Raw genomic sequence first — 17,310 nt, 5'->3', positions numbered from 1 at the left:
GTTGGGTGAGGTTGGTTTGCATTTTACTTTCCTTGAAAATTTCTGAAGCTTAACAGAGCCCCAAAGACTGACAGAGCAATATTTTGTATTTTCTTATGGTGATCTTAAAAGCTAACAGGGTTACGGAAGAATGGATTTTTGAGAAGAGTGTAAGAAATGTGAGAGACTGAAAAGAGCTTTTCTAAAGGCAGAGAGAATTTTCTTCACAGTCTGCACAGCTGCCAAAGCATATGGCTTAAAAATCTTGTTTTTTCTAATTCATCGGAGTCCTTGCTCGATGTCCTCAAGCCATCTTTCCCTCGCACTTCATCTGTCTCAGTTCATGTGTAAACCGGATTGACCTGTGGGAGAGCGGAGCTAGAGAAGAGATCGGTAAGATGGTAAATAACAATGAGCTTGAGTCCCTGAGACAGAACTTGATTGCTTGATAAATTATGAGCAATCAAGCGTGTTTTCTTGCGGCTAAACGCAAGCTTATGCAAATAAGAAAAAAGGCAGTACCTCTGGTTTGTATGACAGGGGGCTGTGCTGGGCTATTGTATCCTGGTCCAGGTGCCTGATTTCAGAAAGGCGGCTGGAAAAGTGGAGAGGGCTCAGGCTGACTCAAAGGCTTAAAAAGTATGCATTGCAGCAGAAACTGAAGAGCTCGATCTATTTAATTTATCAGCGATGAAGTAACGAGACACCCTCATCAGACTGTGTGAGCACCCAGGCAAGGAGAAGATATCTGTAAAGGAGCGATTATTACAGAGCTATATTTCGGTGGCTGGATGATGAACTCAGCAAAGTTCAAATTGGTAATAAAGTGCACGTTTGCAGCGCTAAGGTGATTAGTCTTTGTGAAAGATAAATGTCTGTTCAAGCACTCTTTATATCCAGGATTCAGAGTGCCAGATGCTGGACAGAATGTTATTGCGTGTCTTATACGGGAGTTCAGAGCAGTTGCAGAGCTTGTACGTTTTAAAATCTGTGTCTGTGTGGGGTTCAATGTCAGTAAAAAAGGGTAAAGGTAAAGGCCATGCCTGTAGGCTGGGGACTATGGCAGAGTATTCTTCACAGTCTTAAAAGTGTCATCACATCTCTTATGTTTTAGCACAGCATGCATCTGCTTTTCCCAGAAGGACTTCACACGCTGGCAGCGCGTATTGCTGCACGAACTACCTCTCGTATTTGAAGTTACTTTTCTTCTTGGGAAAATTCTGACAGTAGAAGTCATTTAAACAGATAAGGGAATGGGCAATACGCCATAAAAATGGGGTGTTTAGCACTTCAGGTGTGAATGTTTTAAGTTTCCTTCAATCTAAGGGATATTTTTTCCGAGACCTTTGAGTATTTGCTGTATAATATGGGGTTTCGTTGGTTCTGGTTTCAACTTTGCTGTTAACAAAGCCCATGAAGTCAGAAAACAGCTTTCTGAAGCTGCGTTTCTCTAAATGTGGCTTTGATCTAAGAACAACCACTAAGTTTTCCATGTGTTGTGATTATACTTGAACTACTGCGTGATGTCTCTGAGCTGTATAAAACTAGACGCCATCGTGCTCCTGCGATGGGGTGGCTGTCCTGCTATGTCCTTCATGGAATGAGGAAAAAGCAGCTTTATGCTGATCGAAACTGGAAGAGACCCTAAAATTCTAGGGTGAATTTAAAAAAAAAAAAAAAAATCCAATGATTTGGCACATTCCCTGAAAGGGCGTCAAAACATCTCATGGTCCTCATGAAGAATTACAGAGTGGTGAGAGCCAAGCGCACGGGGCTGGCAAAAAGAAAAGGGGGTTTTTGATAAGACACTAAATGTAGCTGATGGCTTCTGGGCCCTAGTTCCTTGTCCTCTATTTTGTTCAAAGCACCTCTTTATCGGGGAAAAAAAAAAAGTACAGATGAGTGATCTTAAGTACTGTTTAGCCTCTTTTTTTTTTAATTGGAGAGCACAAATAAGTTATTTTGAGTTTTCTTCCCATTTTCAACAAAAGCAAACACTTGATGGTGATACATATGTAACTGTCAAATTGTATTTTTTACAGTTATGGAGGATGAACTAATTTTCTTATTCCCAAGGCTTTGGAAACATGTTATTATGTATTTTTGATATTCCTGTATCAATGACCAAAAGACGGGCAGCATCAAAATGTATTTTGCCTTTTTTTTAGTAGTAAGGATGGGTTTTTTCCGGCAGAAATCTATCAAAAGTAACTGTTTTTAAAGACAGTGTTTGACAGCCTTTTAACAGTATCCTCTGAGTTCTTTTGTTGTTCTTGTTCTTGTTAAAACATTTTTATTTGAATGAGAACAAGACAGAGAAGGAGGATACTACAAAATTCTTAATTTATTTTTAAACACTTGCATCTATTCTGGGTTTAAAGTTCAGTTAAAGTAGACGTTTCTGTCTGAGAACATTGTGGAAGCATTGTTACCTAATTGGTAATATTTTAGTCTGCTGTTCCGAGTTTTGGCATACGCAAACACTACAAAGATGGCTTGCGTAGCATAGATTACACAGACGGGCATGTTCTCCCTGCAATTTTATGTATGCGTTTTATCCTTCTCACTTAAGACAAACTTTGCTTGGGCTGGGCGCCTGCGTTGTAACGGAGTAAGACCCGCGCTGGTTCTGCTTAGCCCTGGGTCCTGCCGCTAGACGTGGTCAATGGGAGATGAAGGTTGTCAGAGGAGGGCTAGGACAAGCGGAGGAGGCAAGGCCATGGCCACCTGTGAGACAGGCAGTAGCGTGTGGGCTCCGATGATGGTGACCGCGTGCGTGCCCTGTTCATCCTCAATATACCATTTCACAGAATCGTTCACTGCCATCTGGGAGTCAGTCTTACCTTGCTGCTGCCAAGTGTATTCCCTCTCGCGCAAGACTTTCTGGTCCAGCGTATAAAGGAATAACCAAGATGCTGTGTGTCCTGGGTGGCATTAGTAAGCAGGAGCAACGCAGATGCACTTTAGTTCAGATAAAATCAACTTCGGTGCTTCAGAGTACGTGTTTGGGACATTTTCTGGTGTAAAGCAGTATAACCTATAAGGCACCGAGGTATTGGAAAGGATACTGAATAATTTGATAGTCTTTATTGTAAGGTCCATATGTTATGGCTTCTGTATTATATTCTAAATTAAGTTTTTTTTCACACTCCTAAACTTGCAGAAATGCACAGTACTACTAGCTATTCTTTTTTAATAGCCTATATCCCTAAATAGGTTTTTTTCTCCCTATGAATTTTGACGTATATATTATCCATGTCTTGAGTTATGTATAAAATAGCACTGAAAATACCCAGGGCTTTGTTTAATATAAATGGATTTTGGCATACAAAACACGGAGGAAAAGTATGGCTTGTCTACGTAGTATGCAATTTAGAATATTAATAAAATCTGTCTGTGTAGGATCTGATGTTTTCCTGCAAAAAAAGAAGCACTCGTGCATATTACAGGTTGTAGTAGCCTGTGTTACCCAGGGCTGCAGTAATCCCAGCCTCATTACGCTCTAGAAGTGATGTGACAGATATTTAAAGTAAAGCAATGTTATAGTGCAAGCACTTTTTCAAATGACTAAGTTCAGACACACGTTTTACAAGTATTTTTCATTTGAAAGTTATGAAACAAAAATAGTTTTATGAGGAAGACTCTTGCCTTGGAAATGCATTGTGACTTTTTAATACTTCTGTGCGAAAGAAAAAGCTAAAAGTCACTTTTTGCCTGCTTAGACTTTGAAATAGTCCATTAAAAGACAGTAATTGAACTCTGCTTTTTCATTCCATTTCAGGTTTTTCTTCTGTAATCATGGCAAAACCTTATGAATTCAACTGGCAGAAGCCAGTTCCCTCTTTTATGCAAGACGGAGCTGTGTTTGACAGATACGAAGAGGTAAGAGGCCAGTTGCATTCCATTTGTTGTTCTCTTCTAAATATGTAGATGTTACAGAATATTTCCTGTTTTGCTTTCATTGTACACAAATAAACTTTCAAATAACTCCAGAAATGTGTGTGGGGAGGAAATACCAATACACACTATTGCTATACAGATTTTTGCTTCTAAAAGAAATAACTTTAAAATATATTTAATCCCTCTGATTTGAAATAAGCCCCGAGCAAGAGAAAGGGGAGATTTGGATCAAAATAACTGTAATGTGCATAAAGCTCTCATGTTTGCAGATCCATAAAGCACATCACTGAACAAAGTGCATCCTTCCATTTTTTGTATATCGTATCAAATGGGGAGGGGGGGAATGTGTCATCTTTTAATACGTAAACTGAGGACCTGCAGCTCACAAAGGAAAATAAGAGAACACAAAACATTTATATTCTGATTCAAGTGCATCATTTGAGATCTGGAGTGGTTTGTTCTCCTTCATAAAATCAGCCTGTGCTCTATCTGAAATATGATTACTATGATGCCACTTTCAGCTGGGCTTTAATCCAAATCTATTAAAGGAATGCAAAACTGGACATTTTATACAGACAGCCGAAATAAAGTGCTGGGACGTTCACCTCATACTCAGCACTGATATGTCTGTGAGAATAATTTTATTGGGGTCTATTTCTAATCTTATTTGGACAAGAAACCTCTAAAAATTGAAGGTATCTCAGTAAGTGCCTTCAGGGATATTAGTATTTTCCTCTTTTGAAATGTAAGTAAAAGGTATTTTTTATCAGGAGGACTGCCAAGGTGGGAATAGTTGTTTTACCTGGTATTTTCAGTTTTGGGGACAGATAAACTAAGAAGATACTAGTGGACATTGAATTCCTTAGAAAGGGAGTTCATAAAAGCTTTATTTTTCTTCAGCAAATACTGTTCCAGAAACATTAAAAGGCTTTCACTTAGGTAACTAACTGTATATTTTATCAGCAATTTTACAGGAATCATCAAGGGCTGTAAAAAAAAAAAGCAGTGACTGAGAAGTTAAAACCTGTAGCCTGTGAACAGTGAGCACTTGATGGTGCGGCTCTTTGATATGATCAGATTTATGATAAACATAGGCTGTTACTTAGTTGTGTTGTGTCAGTAACTAGATAGCCTACCCAAGAGAGAGACCATTGGTTTTTAGGCGTGCTATGAAAACGTAGCAAGATTCAATCCTTATACTATAGGGCTTGCAGTTTTCAAGAAAAATGTTTCAGATCTAGGCTTCTAATTTTCATGGAAATTCTGTGCTTAATTCCCCACCCTAACAGAAAGGTCGTGTTGGGGAAAAGAAAAACCATAAGTGACCTAAGGTCATACAGCAGATCCACGCAGAACTGGGGCTCGGGGAATCCCAGTACAGGGCCTGGGTGACCAAACAGCTCTAGTACCGCATGAGAGGTCTTTTATGTGCCCAAGTTTCATTGAGTGGCTAGAAAAATCTGGGTCATTGTCACGTGGAGCAGTGTCTTGATCCATCTTTTGCCGACAGATGGGTCCCTTAACCAGAAGGATTACAAAATTATGGAAATATATTTTGAGCCAAGCGTTATCAAGTTTGCTGAAAAGTCTGAGTCTAGTACAGGGTTATCTCAGCAAAATATGGGAAATAAAAAGCAGACATGATTAGGAATCTTACTGGTCATGCCGCGTCTACGTGGACTGATGGCAGGTGCTTTTTTTTTTTTTTTACCATGTAAGAAGACAAACTGCAGAAAAAGTAATTTGATGAATGGAATCAAGGCTAGGGTGGAACATCAGCATGAGTGCGGTTTACATAGACACTTTTGTGAAAACAACATTTTTGGTGTATGGAGACCTTTTTGATGGATGGGGACACAATAAATGACAAAAAAACTGCCTGCCTCTTATTGTGTGAGTAATCTTTCGGGGAAATGGAAGAGACACTAATTTTGATTGGTAACTAGCTGCATTTTTGCATGAAACAGGTTCCAAAGGCTGTAAAACTAGTAAATCTGAGGTGTGTTGCAACAAGTAGGTTTCATGAGGGATGAGTGCTAGGGTGAAGGCGGGAAAATAGAAGTGATGGTGGAGAAAGATGGGCGCAGTGGTGCATGCTGGAAATTCATGCCTCCTGGGGTTGGCTCAGGCTGAGCTGCAGCAACTTTATACTTTCTTTTTTAGCTCCCCTGCCTGTAAAATTAACATAGTTGTTTGCTACTTGGATGGAAACCTGCAGTCTGTCAGTCCTTAAAACCTGTAAATCTTGTTTGAGGACCTAAAATGTTGTCCAGAAGTGGTAGACACCATTCAATAATTAACGTGTCTGGGGAAGAGGAGCAATTATCCCAAACCCAAAGTATCCCAGTTGGGTGTGCCCATCTAGGAGGGCTCAAGGACATTACCCAACTGTGGATCCGTGAACTTGCTTGCTTTCATGCCCAGTGTCCGGTTAGGGTAAGACCTGACTGGAATGTAACCATTCCTTAGCCCACACGATGCCCTTGTTTCCACAGCAGAGTCCAAAAAAGCACCTGTGGCTGCCCCACCGTGTCCTTCATCCTGGGTCGGGCTGGGGGCCTGCCCCAGAGTAACGCAGTGAGAGCAGACTGTCCTGGATACACTTCCTAACTTTAAAGCATGCTCCACGCATTGAGGGCATTGGAGTTTTTACCTGGTTTTGTTACCCGAATTCAGATTGTCCTGTATGCAAGACCTTTTGCTCTGAAAACAGCTGTGTAAATTCACGTGCACGGGAGAGGACGCCGCATTTCAGAAACACAGAACAAAGCCGTGGTCTCTGAAACCCTAAGCAGTGCTGTAGCCTGCACCCATACTTGGTTTGCAGTTAAAGGAAGTCGGAAAGTTCTGGTTCCTTTTTTTCTTTAAAAAGGGAATGATTCTGCACAGTGTTATCCTGCATTTTACCTTAATTTATGGTGCATTAATTGAGCCTAGAGGTGTGTGGAGGAAATTTCATTTTTAATTCAGCTAATCTGATTTTTTTGGCCTTGTCTAGTCTCTTTGGTATGCCGTTCTTTCTTGATTTCTCTACAGATCAATATCCTTCAAACTTTCCTTGCCAGATGCTCTGGCTACAAAATGCTCGCAGCACGCATATTGTCACAGTCTAACAGAAAAGTACTTCCCAAATTCTGAGTGTTAAAATGAAATGTGGTGATTTGATCGTGAAGGCAGTATTGGCACATGACGTATTTTTAACCTTTACGTAGTTTGAAGCATTTAATTTTCAATAATTTTTTGAAGTTCCATTTCATTGAAGTTTTTGATTAGGTAAGCATCACTGCTTTTATTAAACAAAACAGATCTTCATAGTTGCAAAAAAGTAGGAAAATATTAATTAAGTGCATCTTAATGTCTCAAATGGCAGCAAAAAGACAAATCATTAAAAATCATCATTTTTTAAAAGCCTGCCTCCCTGGTTTCTGATTGCCTTGGGAATAGCAAATTCTCCAGGAAGGTATTTGGGGAGAAGTGTAACAATCTTTTATTTTTGAACAATAAATAAATTTATAACATTTGTCAAACTGACTAAAATAATGGTTGTATTATCTTTTCTATAGGAATCTTTTGTCTTTGAAAGCAACTGTCTCTTCCAAGTGGATGAATTTGGCTTTTTTCTGAGCTGGAAAAGTGAAGGAAAGGTATGTTACAATTATGTCAGGAACATATATTAGATAGTTTTGCACTTGGTTTATATTCTGGCTAGTTTCTAAAAATCTAAAATACTGTCTTAGTTTATTTACAAAAGTAGCCTTAGTCCTAGTCTTCTAGAATTGACAGAAGTGAAGTATTTAAGAGGGGATTAACGGATATAAAAGGGAAATATACTGTTTAGTGTTAATTAATAGTGTTTGCAAATAAGATTCATTGTTTAGTTTTGCTGCAATTCCTAGTGGCACCATGCGTCAACAGACCTTTGAACTTGTACCTTTTTTTGCCATTTCAGGAAGGACAGGTATTAGAATGCTCCCTGATCAACAGTGTTCGTTTTGGAGCTGTACCAAAGGTACTTTAGTTTATACTTTGCATTTAAACAAAGAATACTTAAACTGAAGGTGAAATGCAGGATGAAGTTCACTTCTTCAGAAAATACGAGCAACACAGCTTTTCTTTCGCAATCATGGTCTAAAATTTTAAGTTCTAAAGTCATTCGGTGTGATTGCAGTGGTAAGGTTCTGTCATCTGGTCTTTCTGATGTAGTAGAGTCCTCAGCTTTCAGCACGCGGTGAAAGCTGAACAGATATTAAGAGTACGTATCAGGAGTTTTATTTTGTAGCAATGTTTTGTGATATTTGTTTTAGTTAGGGATCTGGAATAAAATGATTCATATTCCAAATTTTGTTCCTATCTATTTAAAGCTTGCTGTATCTTCTTCCTTCATTGATATAAAATGTAGGAAGTTTTGTTTGTCTGTCCCTCTTTATACAGTTAGATGGTCAGAGAAGCCAGCTGGTCACTGTCTGCCATTTTTGAAGGATACCAACAGAAGTACTAGCTAGGAGTTCTGGAGAAACCCAAAACTTTGGAAATATTTTCAGCGGCACTCTTCAGAAGGAACACGTAGAATTTTCTGAAGTGAATTGCGGGCCTCCCTCCTCCAGGACTTTAGTTTAAAAGATTTGTTGTGAAGCAAGATAGCTGTTAACACCTCTGCATTTCCACTTCCACATATTCAGTGTTTCTGTGTTAACTGTAGATGATTATCTCTTAGTAGTTCTCTTGAGAATCCATAGACTAAAACCTTTCCCCCGTAGAGAGGGGACATGAGAAGTGGTGTTGCAGACAACCCCATGCTCCATGTGCCGACAGCCATACCAATATGCTTCACACTTCACCTCTGTCTTTCCATAGGTCAATTGCTCTTTATGCCCATTAAATCTATAGCCCTTGGCCCTCAGCAGGGATACCAGCTTGCACAATGTGTCATTAAGAAACAGCCAAAAAGCCACGCAGATCCTAACTCTCAGTAACTATGGATTTAACTCGATTGGAATAATTTACTTAGAGATTAATACTGTTCCTCTACTTCCAGTCCTTGGAGTGATTAATTTTTCTTTTGCGTGATGAAAATATATGTAGTTTCTAATTTAACTTTCTAAAATATATTTAAAATTTACTTCTGAGTTCTCACAATCACGCTCCTGATTGTTAGAATATATTGGCTTTCAGGTTTACACACAGTAGTTTGAAGTGAGAGTACTCATTTAAGATGATTGGCAAAGGTTAACGTATACGAAGATGGAAACGCATCTTTACCATAGTGCATTGCATAACAAAAGTCTTGCAAATGTAACAAATTATTTGTTCTGTTTAACAGGATCCCAAAATACTAACTGCACTTGAGGCTGTTGGAAAATCAGAAAATGAGTTGGAAGGACGGATAGTGTGTGTTTGCAGTGGCACAGATCTGGTGAACATCAGCTTCACTTTCATGGTAGCCGAAAACACAGAAGTAGCCAAGGTATTTCGCAATTAAACAGTGTGGGAGTTAAAAAAAAAAAAAAAAAAAAAAAAAGGAGGAGAGCTCCTCGGCAGTACTCAATTGCTTTTCCTGAGTAAGTCAGCCTGCTTGGCTGCCTGGAATGCCCGTTTTAATGTCTGCTGCCACGGTCTACAAAAGGACAGCAAACATCCATTTGGAATGTTCTGTATCGTGTCTGTGTGCCATGGTGAAAGGAAATAGTTACTTTATCAGCCTCTGCGTGCGTGGCGATTTATCAAAAGTAGACACTGAGACCATTAAACATCGGGCATGGCATTCCCTCAGCTGTTCCGTACCTCTGCGTGAGGCTTGCGCAGCAGACTGTGTGGTGGTTGCGCAGTGGATCAGTAACGCGCAGGGATGCTGCGGGGAAGTGCAATTACTTTCATTTTCCCGGTGGGTGGAGCTCAGCCCTCCAAAATTTTGTTCAGTGACAACCTAATTGTATTGTGTGGTTCGTAGTATTTGAAAAGTCAAAAACAGGAAAGAAAATTCTCTACAGTTCAAGGGGATTCCAGTTTACTCAGGTTCTTTTCAGTTTCCCGTTGACATGGAACAGTCTTAAGAAAACAATGGTGCTTTTTTACACGTCATGTTTCCTGAGAGCTTAAGATTGCAGTTCGCAATGCAAGTTCTGTGGCTCCACCAAGGCCTGGTACTCGATCCATCTGCTGTAAACTGCTCTGAGAAACTTGATCCAGAGTGCTGATAGGATGCTACTAGCTTAGATCCAGGGATTCAAGGGATTTTAAAAGAACACATCTTTTGCTTTTCTTTTCTGATTATGTGTGCTTAGGGTGTATTACAATCTGTTTTGCCTGTGAGATAAGTGCTGAATAGTGCTCAGTAACACACACCTGCTAAATCCCCTCCTTTAAAACTGATATCTGTTTGCTGAATGCAGCATCATGAAGTCCCTTGGCAGACCTGGTTGATTTTTTCATCGCTTTGGATCCATACCTCTTTAAACGATGGCAGTACTGAGTAAACTCCGTGATAGGAGAAGTACTTGTATAACTTACCTGGGTACACTAAATTGATTTTACTGTGTGCGTTTTCAGCAGGTTTTCAGGGAAATAACGTGCCACAGTTATGTTTTGAAAACATTTAAGAAGCAAAGAAAAAGAGATGCTGGCAGCATTCACTTTTATACTTAACCCAACAGTGTCTCTGATTTATTCTGGGGGGAAAAAAAAAAGTTGGAGTTAAGTTTTTTTAGCCACCTTAAATCTCAGTAAATTGTATTAGACTAATTGGTTTGTGAGGAGTATGTTGGCCAGTTACATAGACTGTCAAAACAGGTGAGCCAATTATACTGTCTAAAAGACCTACTGCTTCATTAACCGCCAAGATGCTTACAGAAAATGGTGCGTAATAGTGCAGTCAGCTTGTGGGTAGGCTCTGAGAGGCCCATAAATGTTGAGAGTCCCGCATTTGGGAATCTTTCCAACAAAATGTATATCCAGAACTTGTTGACAGTGGTGATCCACCTGATCTGGTAAGCTTGAGGCACAAGGGAGAGGGTAAAGCAGATCAAGCCAAAACCGATGTAGAGCTGCTTAATTTGTACCTAAAGCTGTGCTTTCACTAGGGATATGGGCGTATGGGAAGTCATGCGGCCTTTCGTATTTGGCGAGTACATCAACTTGCTACTATAATTCTGTGCCAAAATAAATTTTTCTAGGAGTAATCTGCACATATAAAGCTTTTCCTGCTTAATTCTTCCTGTTTTGTTCATAAGAAGACATCTTTCTTCCGGGACCTGGTAAATCTCCTCTAGAAGAAGTGAGGCTTTACATGGCCTTCAGTAGCTATGCAGCTACTACTGCAGTGTCAAATAGGTCTTGATTTAATCCACATTCAATAGTAAGCCCCCCTCGTGAAGTGACAGAGGCAAGAGTTTGGAGAAGGGGCAATGGTTTTAGCTTAAGCAGCACAGATATGTCTAAGTGACACATCTGTAGTGGTTTCTGCCGTTTCCCCCCACCATTGCCATGGGGAAGGCAAGCATTACTTGCCGTAGATCTTTTGGCCCTTCCGCAGATAAACCAAGTTCAGGGCTGGTCAGCACCTGATTGGGATACTTGAAAACGAGGGAATTTGGTGACAGATCCAAATACAAAAGCCCAGAACCCTTTTTACATGGTGACAGAAAGAGGTCAAAAGGGTATTCTGCTTCTGTAGATAATACTTTACAATTGGACAAGAAGTACTTGTTACTCACTGAAGGCTGGATTGTAGGTGGGACTGAGTAACCATGACAAAGAAGAAAATGAATGCAAGTTCCTGGCTTCCTCAGGCTACCCATGTACGGAGTGGTGTCAGTGGGAAGCAGATTCGGCCAGGTGGATAGGACAGGGTGGCAAGGGGGGGACAGTCCCTAAGGGCAGTGGTGGACCCTCCCCTCCAGGCAGAGCTTGTCACAGGCTGTCCGTTGTGATCTGTCACTGTCTCTGCACTGGGACAGCCCCACGTTCCTCTGCCTCTTGTGGCGATGTGCTCAGCAGGTCTGGCCAAGTCATCACCGAGCTCCAAGTATAGCTATTCCAACAACAAGAGTGTGTTTATTATCTCTCCGCTTGTCTCCAAGCTCCAGCTCTGGTATTTACATTCTATCTACTTAAATTTTATTGGTGTTTTCAGCTGAAAAATTGGTTTTCATTTCCACTCTGTTTAAACAAAACAACCACAAAATAGGGTTTACTCTGTCTCTGATTGCAAGCAGCTGTCATGGTCCACTCCTAAAGCACCTCCACTGTGGTAGCAGAGAGTGCCTGTAAAAGGGAGAATTTAAAATTTAGTTTTTGGAATCCAGATTAAATCAGGTTATATAAATTACTGTGAGCTAAAATTAAAACACACACATTAGAGGTGTGAGCATATGTGTATATTTTTCTTTTTTGCTTCCAAGATGGACTTTCTGTGACCTAGTAATCTGATAATCTGCTTTCCTCAATCTAGGACGTTTGAAAAGGCCAGCGAGTGTTTGGGGGCGAATCTCCTTAGTGCAGAAGCGATGTGGTGCTGATGTGAGGCCTTAGCGCATGGCATGTAGGCTGCCTATCCAAAGTTGGCGTAAGGCCAGTAAAGCTGTTGTAGTTCGGCAACCCAAAACTTGGACTTCTTGTCGTCTTTGCTCATCCGCTTTGGCAATGCGTTAAGGAGTTTAACTTAAAAGATTAACCTAAGTCAAGTCAGCTCTTTTTACATTCTTTAATATTACTGCAAATTTACCAGGGGTAAATATGTCCTGACAGTTGTTCTTTCCCAGGTCCAGCTGTGTTGTTGGGAAGGACCATCTCTCCACCTCATAGATGCTGCTCTTCTGCCAGAAAGTACTGTTCCCACTGGCAGAGGACTTTATGTGAACACTCCTAATTCACTTCATGGAAGAGCCGTAGCGTTAAGCTCATGTCACCTGTTTAGTTGTGAAGTTCACACCAGTGTTTAAGATAACTTGGCTCTGGGAAGTGCTGATGCACACGATTCCTCTGGCAGTAGGTAGGGATGGAAGCAGCCACAGGGGAGGCAGGGTGAGAAGGAGAGTGGAGTAACCTTTTACACTGGCAAAGCTGCATTTGGTAGAAAATAGATATTTTCTACAGGTGTATTACTCACCGAGTGAATCACACGTTGATGGCTAACCTGTGAGACACCAGAATGAACAGCACACGCTGCAATGCTTTGTTGCTCATATGCTAACAAACAACATAAAGGTAAAACACAAGCTTTATCATACAGCTAATCATATTACGGTGTTGAAGATGACTGCAGTTGGAAGCATTTCATTTTGGCATTCTTAAACTTCTCAGCTTTTCAGTTGGAATAGTATTCTTCATTTTTAAATTGATTTCAGTTTGTTTAAAATGGTTAAACGGACTACCATGTTTTTGGTAAGATGAAGCACTTCAGGCTGATCATTTTTGTTGCTACTCTACTCTATGGCTCTTTTTGACTTCCTAAAAAGTTCTGATTTAGTTGACCCTGACTTTTTTCCGTGAACCAAGCTGTTAATTATTTGCACATATCATATTGCTGGGAGGGCAACTGGAAAGTAGAAGATTCCCACAGGAATATCCCGAAGTCACATTACAGAAAAGTTCTGTTTTCCCATAGCTTTGGTTTGTTTTGATGTTTTAAAGCAAAACTTTCCAAGAAATCTGCAGAACATCCTTGAACAGAACTCTAAAAGTCTACTGCCGTTCTCTGTGTCCCATTATGTTAGTATATGGCTTATGTCTGACAGCCTATGTAATAAGCGTTTCTGAACTATGACTGTCTTAAATATGAGTGCTGCTTACATGTTCAGTTAGCCCTGTGCCAAGTATGTAATACCATGTTCTCTAGAGAAGCCTTCATATCCTAGCCAGCCTGTACTTAAGCGTCTGATTTCCATGTGCTTGCTTCTCTGCTTTTTCGTGTTCTTTCTTGGCTCTGCCACTTGGAGTTATCTGTAAATTGAAAGCTTCAGCCCTGGTTCTCTGAAGCCAGGAGGTTGATTTCACCGTGTAAAGCTCCACTGTGTTTGTCTTCATACACAAAAGCAGCCAAAGTGAGTTTTCCAGACGCTTTCGGAGTAGACCCCTCCAATGCTGGAAAAGTCGTTCTGGGGTGGAAAGCTCTGTTGAAGGGTCTGGACGCATCAGGCAATTCCAAATACAGAGTGTTTGTGTGAGCCTCAGCTTTCCTGATTAAATACTTGAAAGTAGGAAGAGTCCCGTTTAGCTTCGTAGCAGAATTTTCACAGCAATATCCTGCAAGTCTGTGGTGCAGTTGGTCAGGTAGGGGATAGGTTTGACACCATCACTAGTCTAGTCTCCGTGCTTTTGCTGTCTTACGTTAGAGGTATGGTGATTTTCATAAAACAGGAATGACTTCTGAAACTTCTGTCTTGAGAAAAGAGGGACATCTACTGGTCACAGCATTGCTGATGGAGGGCAAAGTACCAGGGAATCCTGCCAGGCTGTGTCTGTCTTGGTAAGAATTGGGAAACATGGTTCTGTTCTCTGTGGGTTTCCTGACCCTTCAAGCTATCAAGCCCCTGGCTCTGACAGGCAGTCACAGGCACTGAATATCAAAATAAGAGGGCAGTGCCTCCTTGCCGCCCCAGCCTTCCTGATGTTTGAATTAAGTAGAGTGCAGCTGTGGAGGTACTGGAAGAAGTATCTTCGCTGAAAAAGTGAAGGTAAAATCATCTCAAGAGGTTTGGATAATACTGACTTCATCTATAAATAAGCCACGGGTGACCTTGTCTAGAATTTCAGGAGCTGTAGGTTACAGTGATTTTTAGCCTTTCGTAATTTTTTGCCCTTTTTAACGTTTCTAAATGAAAGGCTGATGCCCTGCCAGTGTTGCCTGTGTTTCACTGATGAACCCCTAGCTAACACGGGGTCACTAAGTGCCTCAGAAGCATTTGAGTACCACAGCAAAAGCTGAGAGCGCGCTTTTTTGATCAGTTTTTCTTGCACCTTCTCCTTATAAAGATACTTGACAACGTTGAATCCTGTTAGAGGAAAAACATCGCAGTCTGCTTATTCCAGCCTGCAGTGTACTTAGATTTTGGCCTCTTGTGTCAGCCAAAGGGTCTGTGTTTAAGGAGTGCTTGTCTTTGGTTTTGTTTCTTTTCATGGTTGTTGTTTCTCTAGGATTAGATAGCAGAGCCCAGGTTCCTCTTTTATATGAATCTGGAATAATTCTTGGTATATAGAGAGCCATTCAGGAGTTACATTGACAGGTTAAAGGTACTGAGCCATATTTTGGAATTCGGAAAATATTTATGACTAGCATCAGTAAGAATCAAACGTATACTGTATTCCTATCAAAAACATTTTGTAATTCTACTTTCTGTAAAACCCAAGCGAAGTGTTTCCTATCCTACCTCGTTTCAGAATGTCATCTTGTCATAGGATTTTCTTTCTTTAAAGAGGTAGCGATTTGGAAATGCTGAGCACAAAAGAAGAGAACTGAGGATCTTTATCCCTGTTGATTTACGTAGGGTTTTCCTTTCACGGGTTGACTTTACACGGGTCTTTCAGCTTCATCTGTGAAATAAGGAGTGCTGTCATAACATACAAGCAAGGCTGCTGCTCTGTTCTTCCTAGCGTGTTAGCTGAGAAAAATCTGAGCTCTTCTTTCATCCCTCCCACAAGGACATCAGACAAGCGTACATTTAATCTGGGAATGGTTTCTTGTCAGGAAAGCAATATATTGCCAGCTTGATATTTGTCGGAGTATTCAGGCTTTGGATATTTTGTGAATATCTGTGCTCTGGACCACAATTCCGTAAAAGTGGTTGTGAAGATAGTTGTTATTCGGAGACTCCTCTGGCTCAGAAGGACAAAGAGTTGAAATGTGTTGCACTCAGCCTGTATATCTACATATTTATGTATATCTACGTCTATGTATATCATATATCTATGGATGAGGACATTTTTTCATCTTACGTCATTTTGCTTCTATGTTCACAATCCAGAAGCATTTTTTTTTTTCCCCCAGCTCTGTTATTCCTAGTTAATTTGGGGCCAGCTGGTAACTGTGGGGAATGTCTGATGAAACGCCCCAGAAGCTACTTTAGCCCCAAACTGAAGTCCAAGCAGCCAGATGCTACATTGTAGTGCAGCTGTGTGGGGTGGAACAGAGAGGCAAATGCGCCTCTCGAACAGCCACGCGTTGCCCAGGGCACATCATGCCAATGGAAAGCTGATTCATAGACGGACAGGGACTCTTTGGCTACCCTCTTCCTCGATGCCAGCAGAGACGTGATGCTTTTGTGGTTTATCAGTGTTTGGCTGTAGTTCTGTGCTCTTTTGGTGTAAGAGAATGCAGTTCCTGATTTGGCATCTCTGTCGGGAAAGGGCATTATCATTGAAAAAAGAGTAGGGAGCCCCCTAAAGTGGGAATCGTCAGGACAATTCCTGCAAAGAAATTACTTGGTAAATGGTTAGTATATTGATTTCTCTCTATGCTTGTTTCGGTTCTAGCAGTGTTCCTTCTTGGCAGCTCTTCTTGATGTACGGAAGTAGCTTCAGAACTGAGTGCTGGCTAACCTTACTTTTAAATGCCAGATTTTGTTATATCTGGTGTAGCTGCAGTCCGTTGCCTTCAAATCAGAATGGATCTCTGTGTGTTTTATTTCCTATTGAAATGGTGGCATTGCCAATACTGCACGAATCTTGTTTTTTAGCAGAAAAAAAAAAAAGGAGTTTTGAAAGATTGAAGCTTGTTCACAACATGCATTTTGCATAATTCAGTTTTGCAAGGGTTCTTTGTTTGCATGTGCCAGTTTACTTTATGGGTCAGTGCTGAAAGGTTGAGTAGCTTTTAAGGGACTGCAGACTAATCCAGATCATACAAGGATAAATTTCTGCATAGCTGTAACAGTGTTAATGCAGCAGTAGTGTTACATTTTACTGCTAAAAAAACCAAACCAAAACAAAAAAACAACCAAACAAAAAAACCCAAACAAAACCAGGACAAAACACAAGCCCAAACCAACTACAAAAAATACCCCCACAAACATAGATAGCTGATAATAGTTGAATTTTGAAAGTTCTAGGAGACTGAAATGAGACTTGTTTGGGCATTTATCCTGAAATTATCACAAGCGCTACTCCTGTATCATCTTAGGTGAGGGAACATTTGTAGGGAAAGATGAGTGTTCCCTAAGTCTGTCAGTGGCTTCCTATTATATCAGTTCTAATAAATAATATTATCTCTTCCCATTAACCTTGCTTTCTTTGTATCCCTAGACTGTAAGTCCATACTTACGACTACTGAGTCATCTTATTCGTGCAGTTGGGAACAGAGAAATGGGAGGGCAGAGTGTTACTGGTGGGTTGTTTTCAAGCACAAAAACACATCAGAGAACCCCCCAAATGCTAGGTTGTCTCGTAAGTCAGGCTTCTGTTTTCAACTGATTCTCAGATATATCACTTATTCTATTTCTA

General features: G+C 40.6%; 1 protein-coding gene across 7 annotated transcripts in view; it reads left to right on the top strand.

The window, feature by feature from the left end:
* The window catches only part of PLCB4 (phospholipase C beta 4), a 206,245-nt gene that overhangs the window by 109,107 nt on the left and 79,828 nt on the right, over positions 1–17,310 (top strand). For all 7 annotated transcript variants that reach the window (XM_074578483.1, XM_074578482.1, XM_074578484.1 and 4 more), the window contains 4 exons: positions 3,761–3,861; positions 7,443–7,523; positions 7,829–7,888; positions 9,200–9,343. In XM_074578483.1, the coding sequence (XP_074434584.1) occupies positions 3,778–3,861; positions 7,443–7,523; positions 7,829–7,888; positions 9,200–9,343 (369 nt within the window). In that variant the 5' untranslated portion in view covers positions 3,761–3,777. The remainder of the gene's footprint in view (positions 1–3,760; positions 3,862–7,442; positions 7,524–7,828; positions 7,889–9,199; positions 9,344–17,310) is intronic.

This window comes from Larus michahellis, chromosome 3 (genome assembly GCF_964199755.1).
Source record: "Larus michahellis chromosome 3, bLarMic1.1, whole genome shotgun sequence".
NCBI lineage: Eukaryota > Metazoa > Chordata > Aves > Charadriiformes > Laridae > Larus > Larus michahellis.
This window is presented reverse-complemented; position numbering and strand designations above follow the sequence as displayed.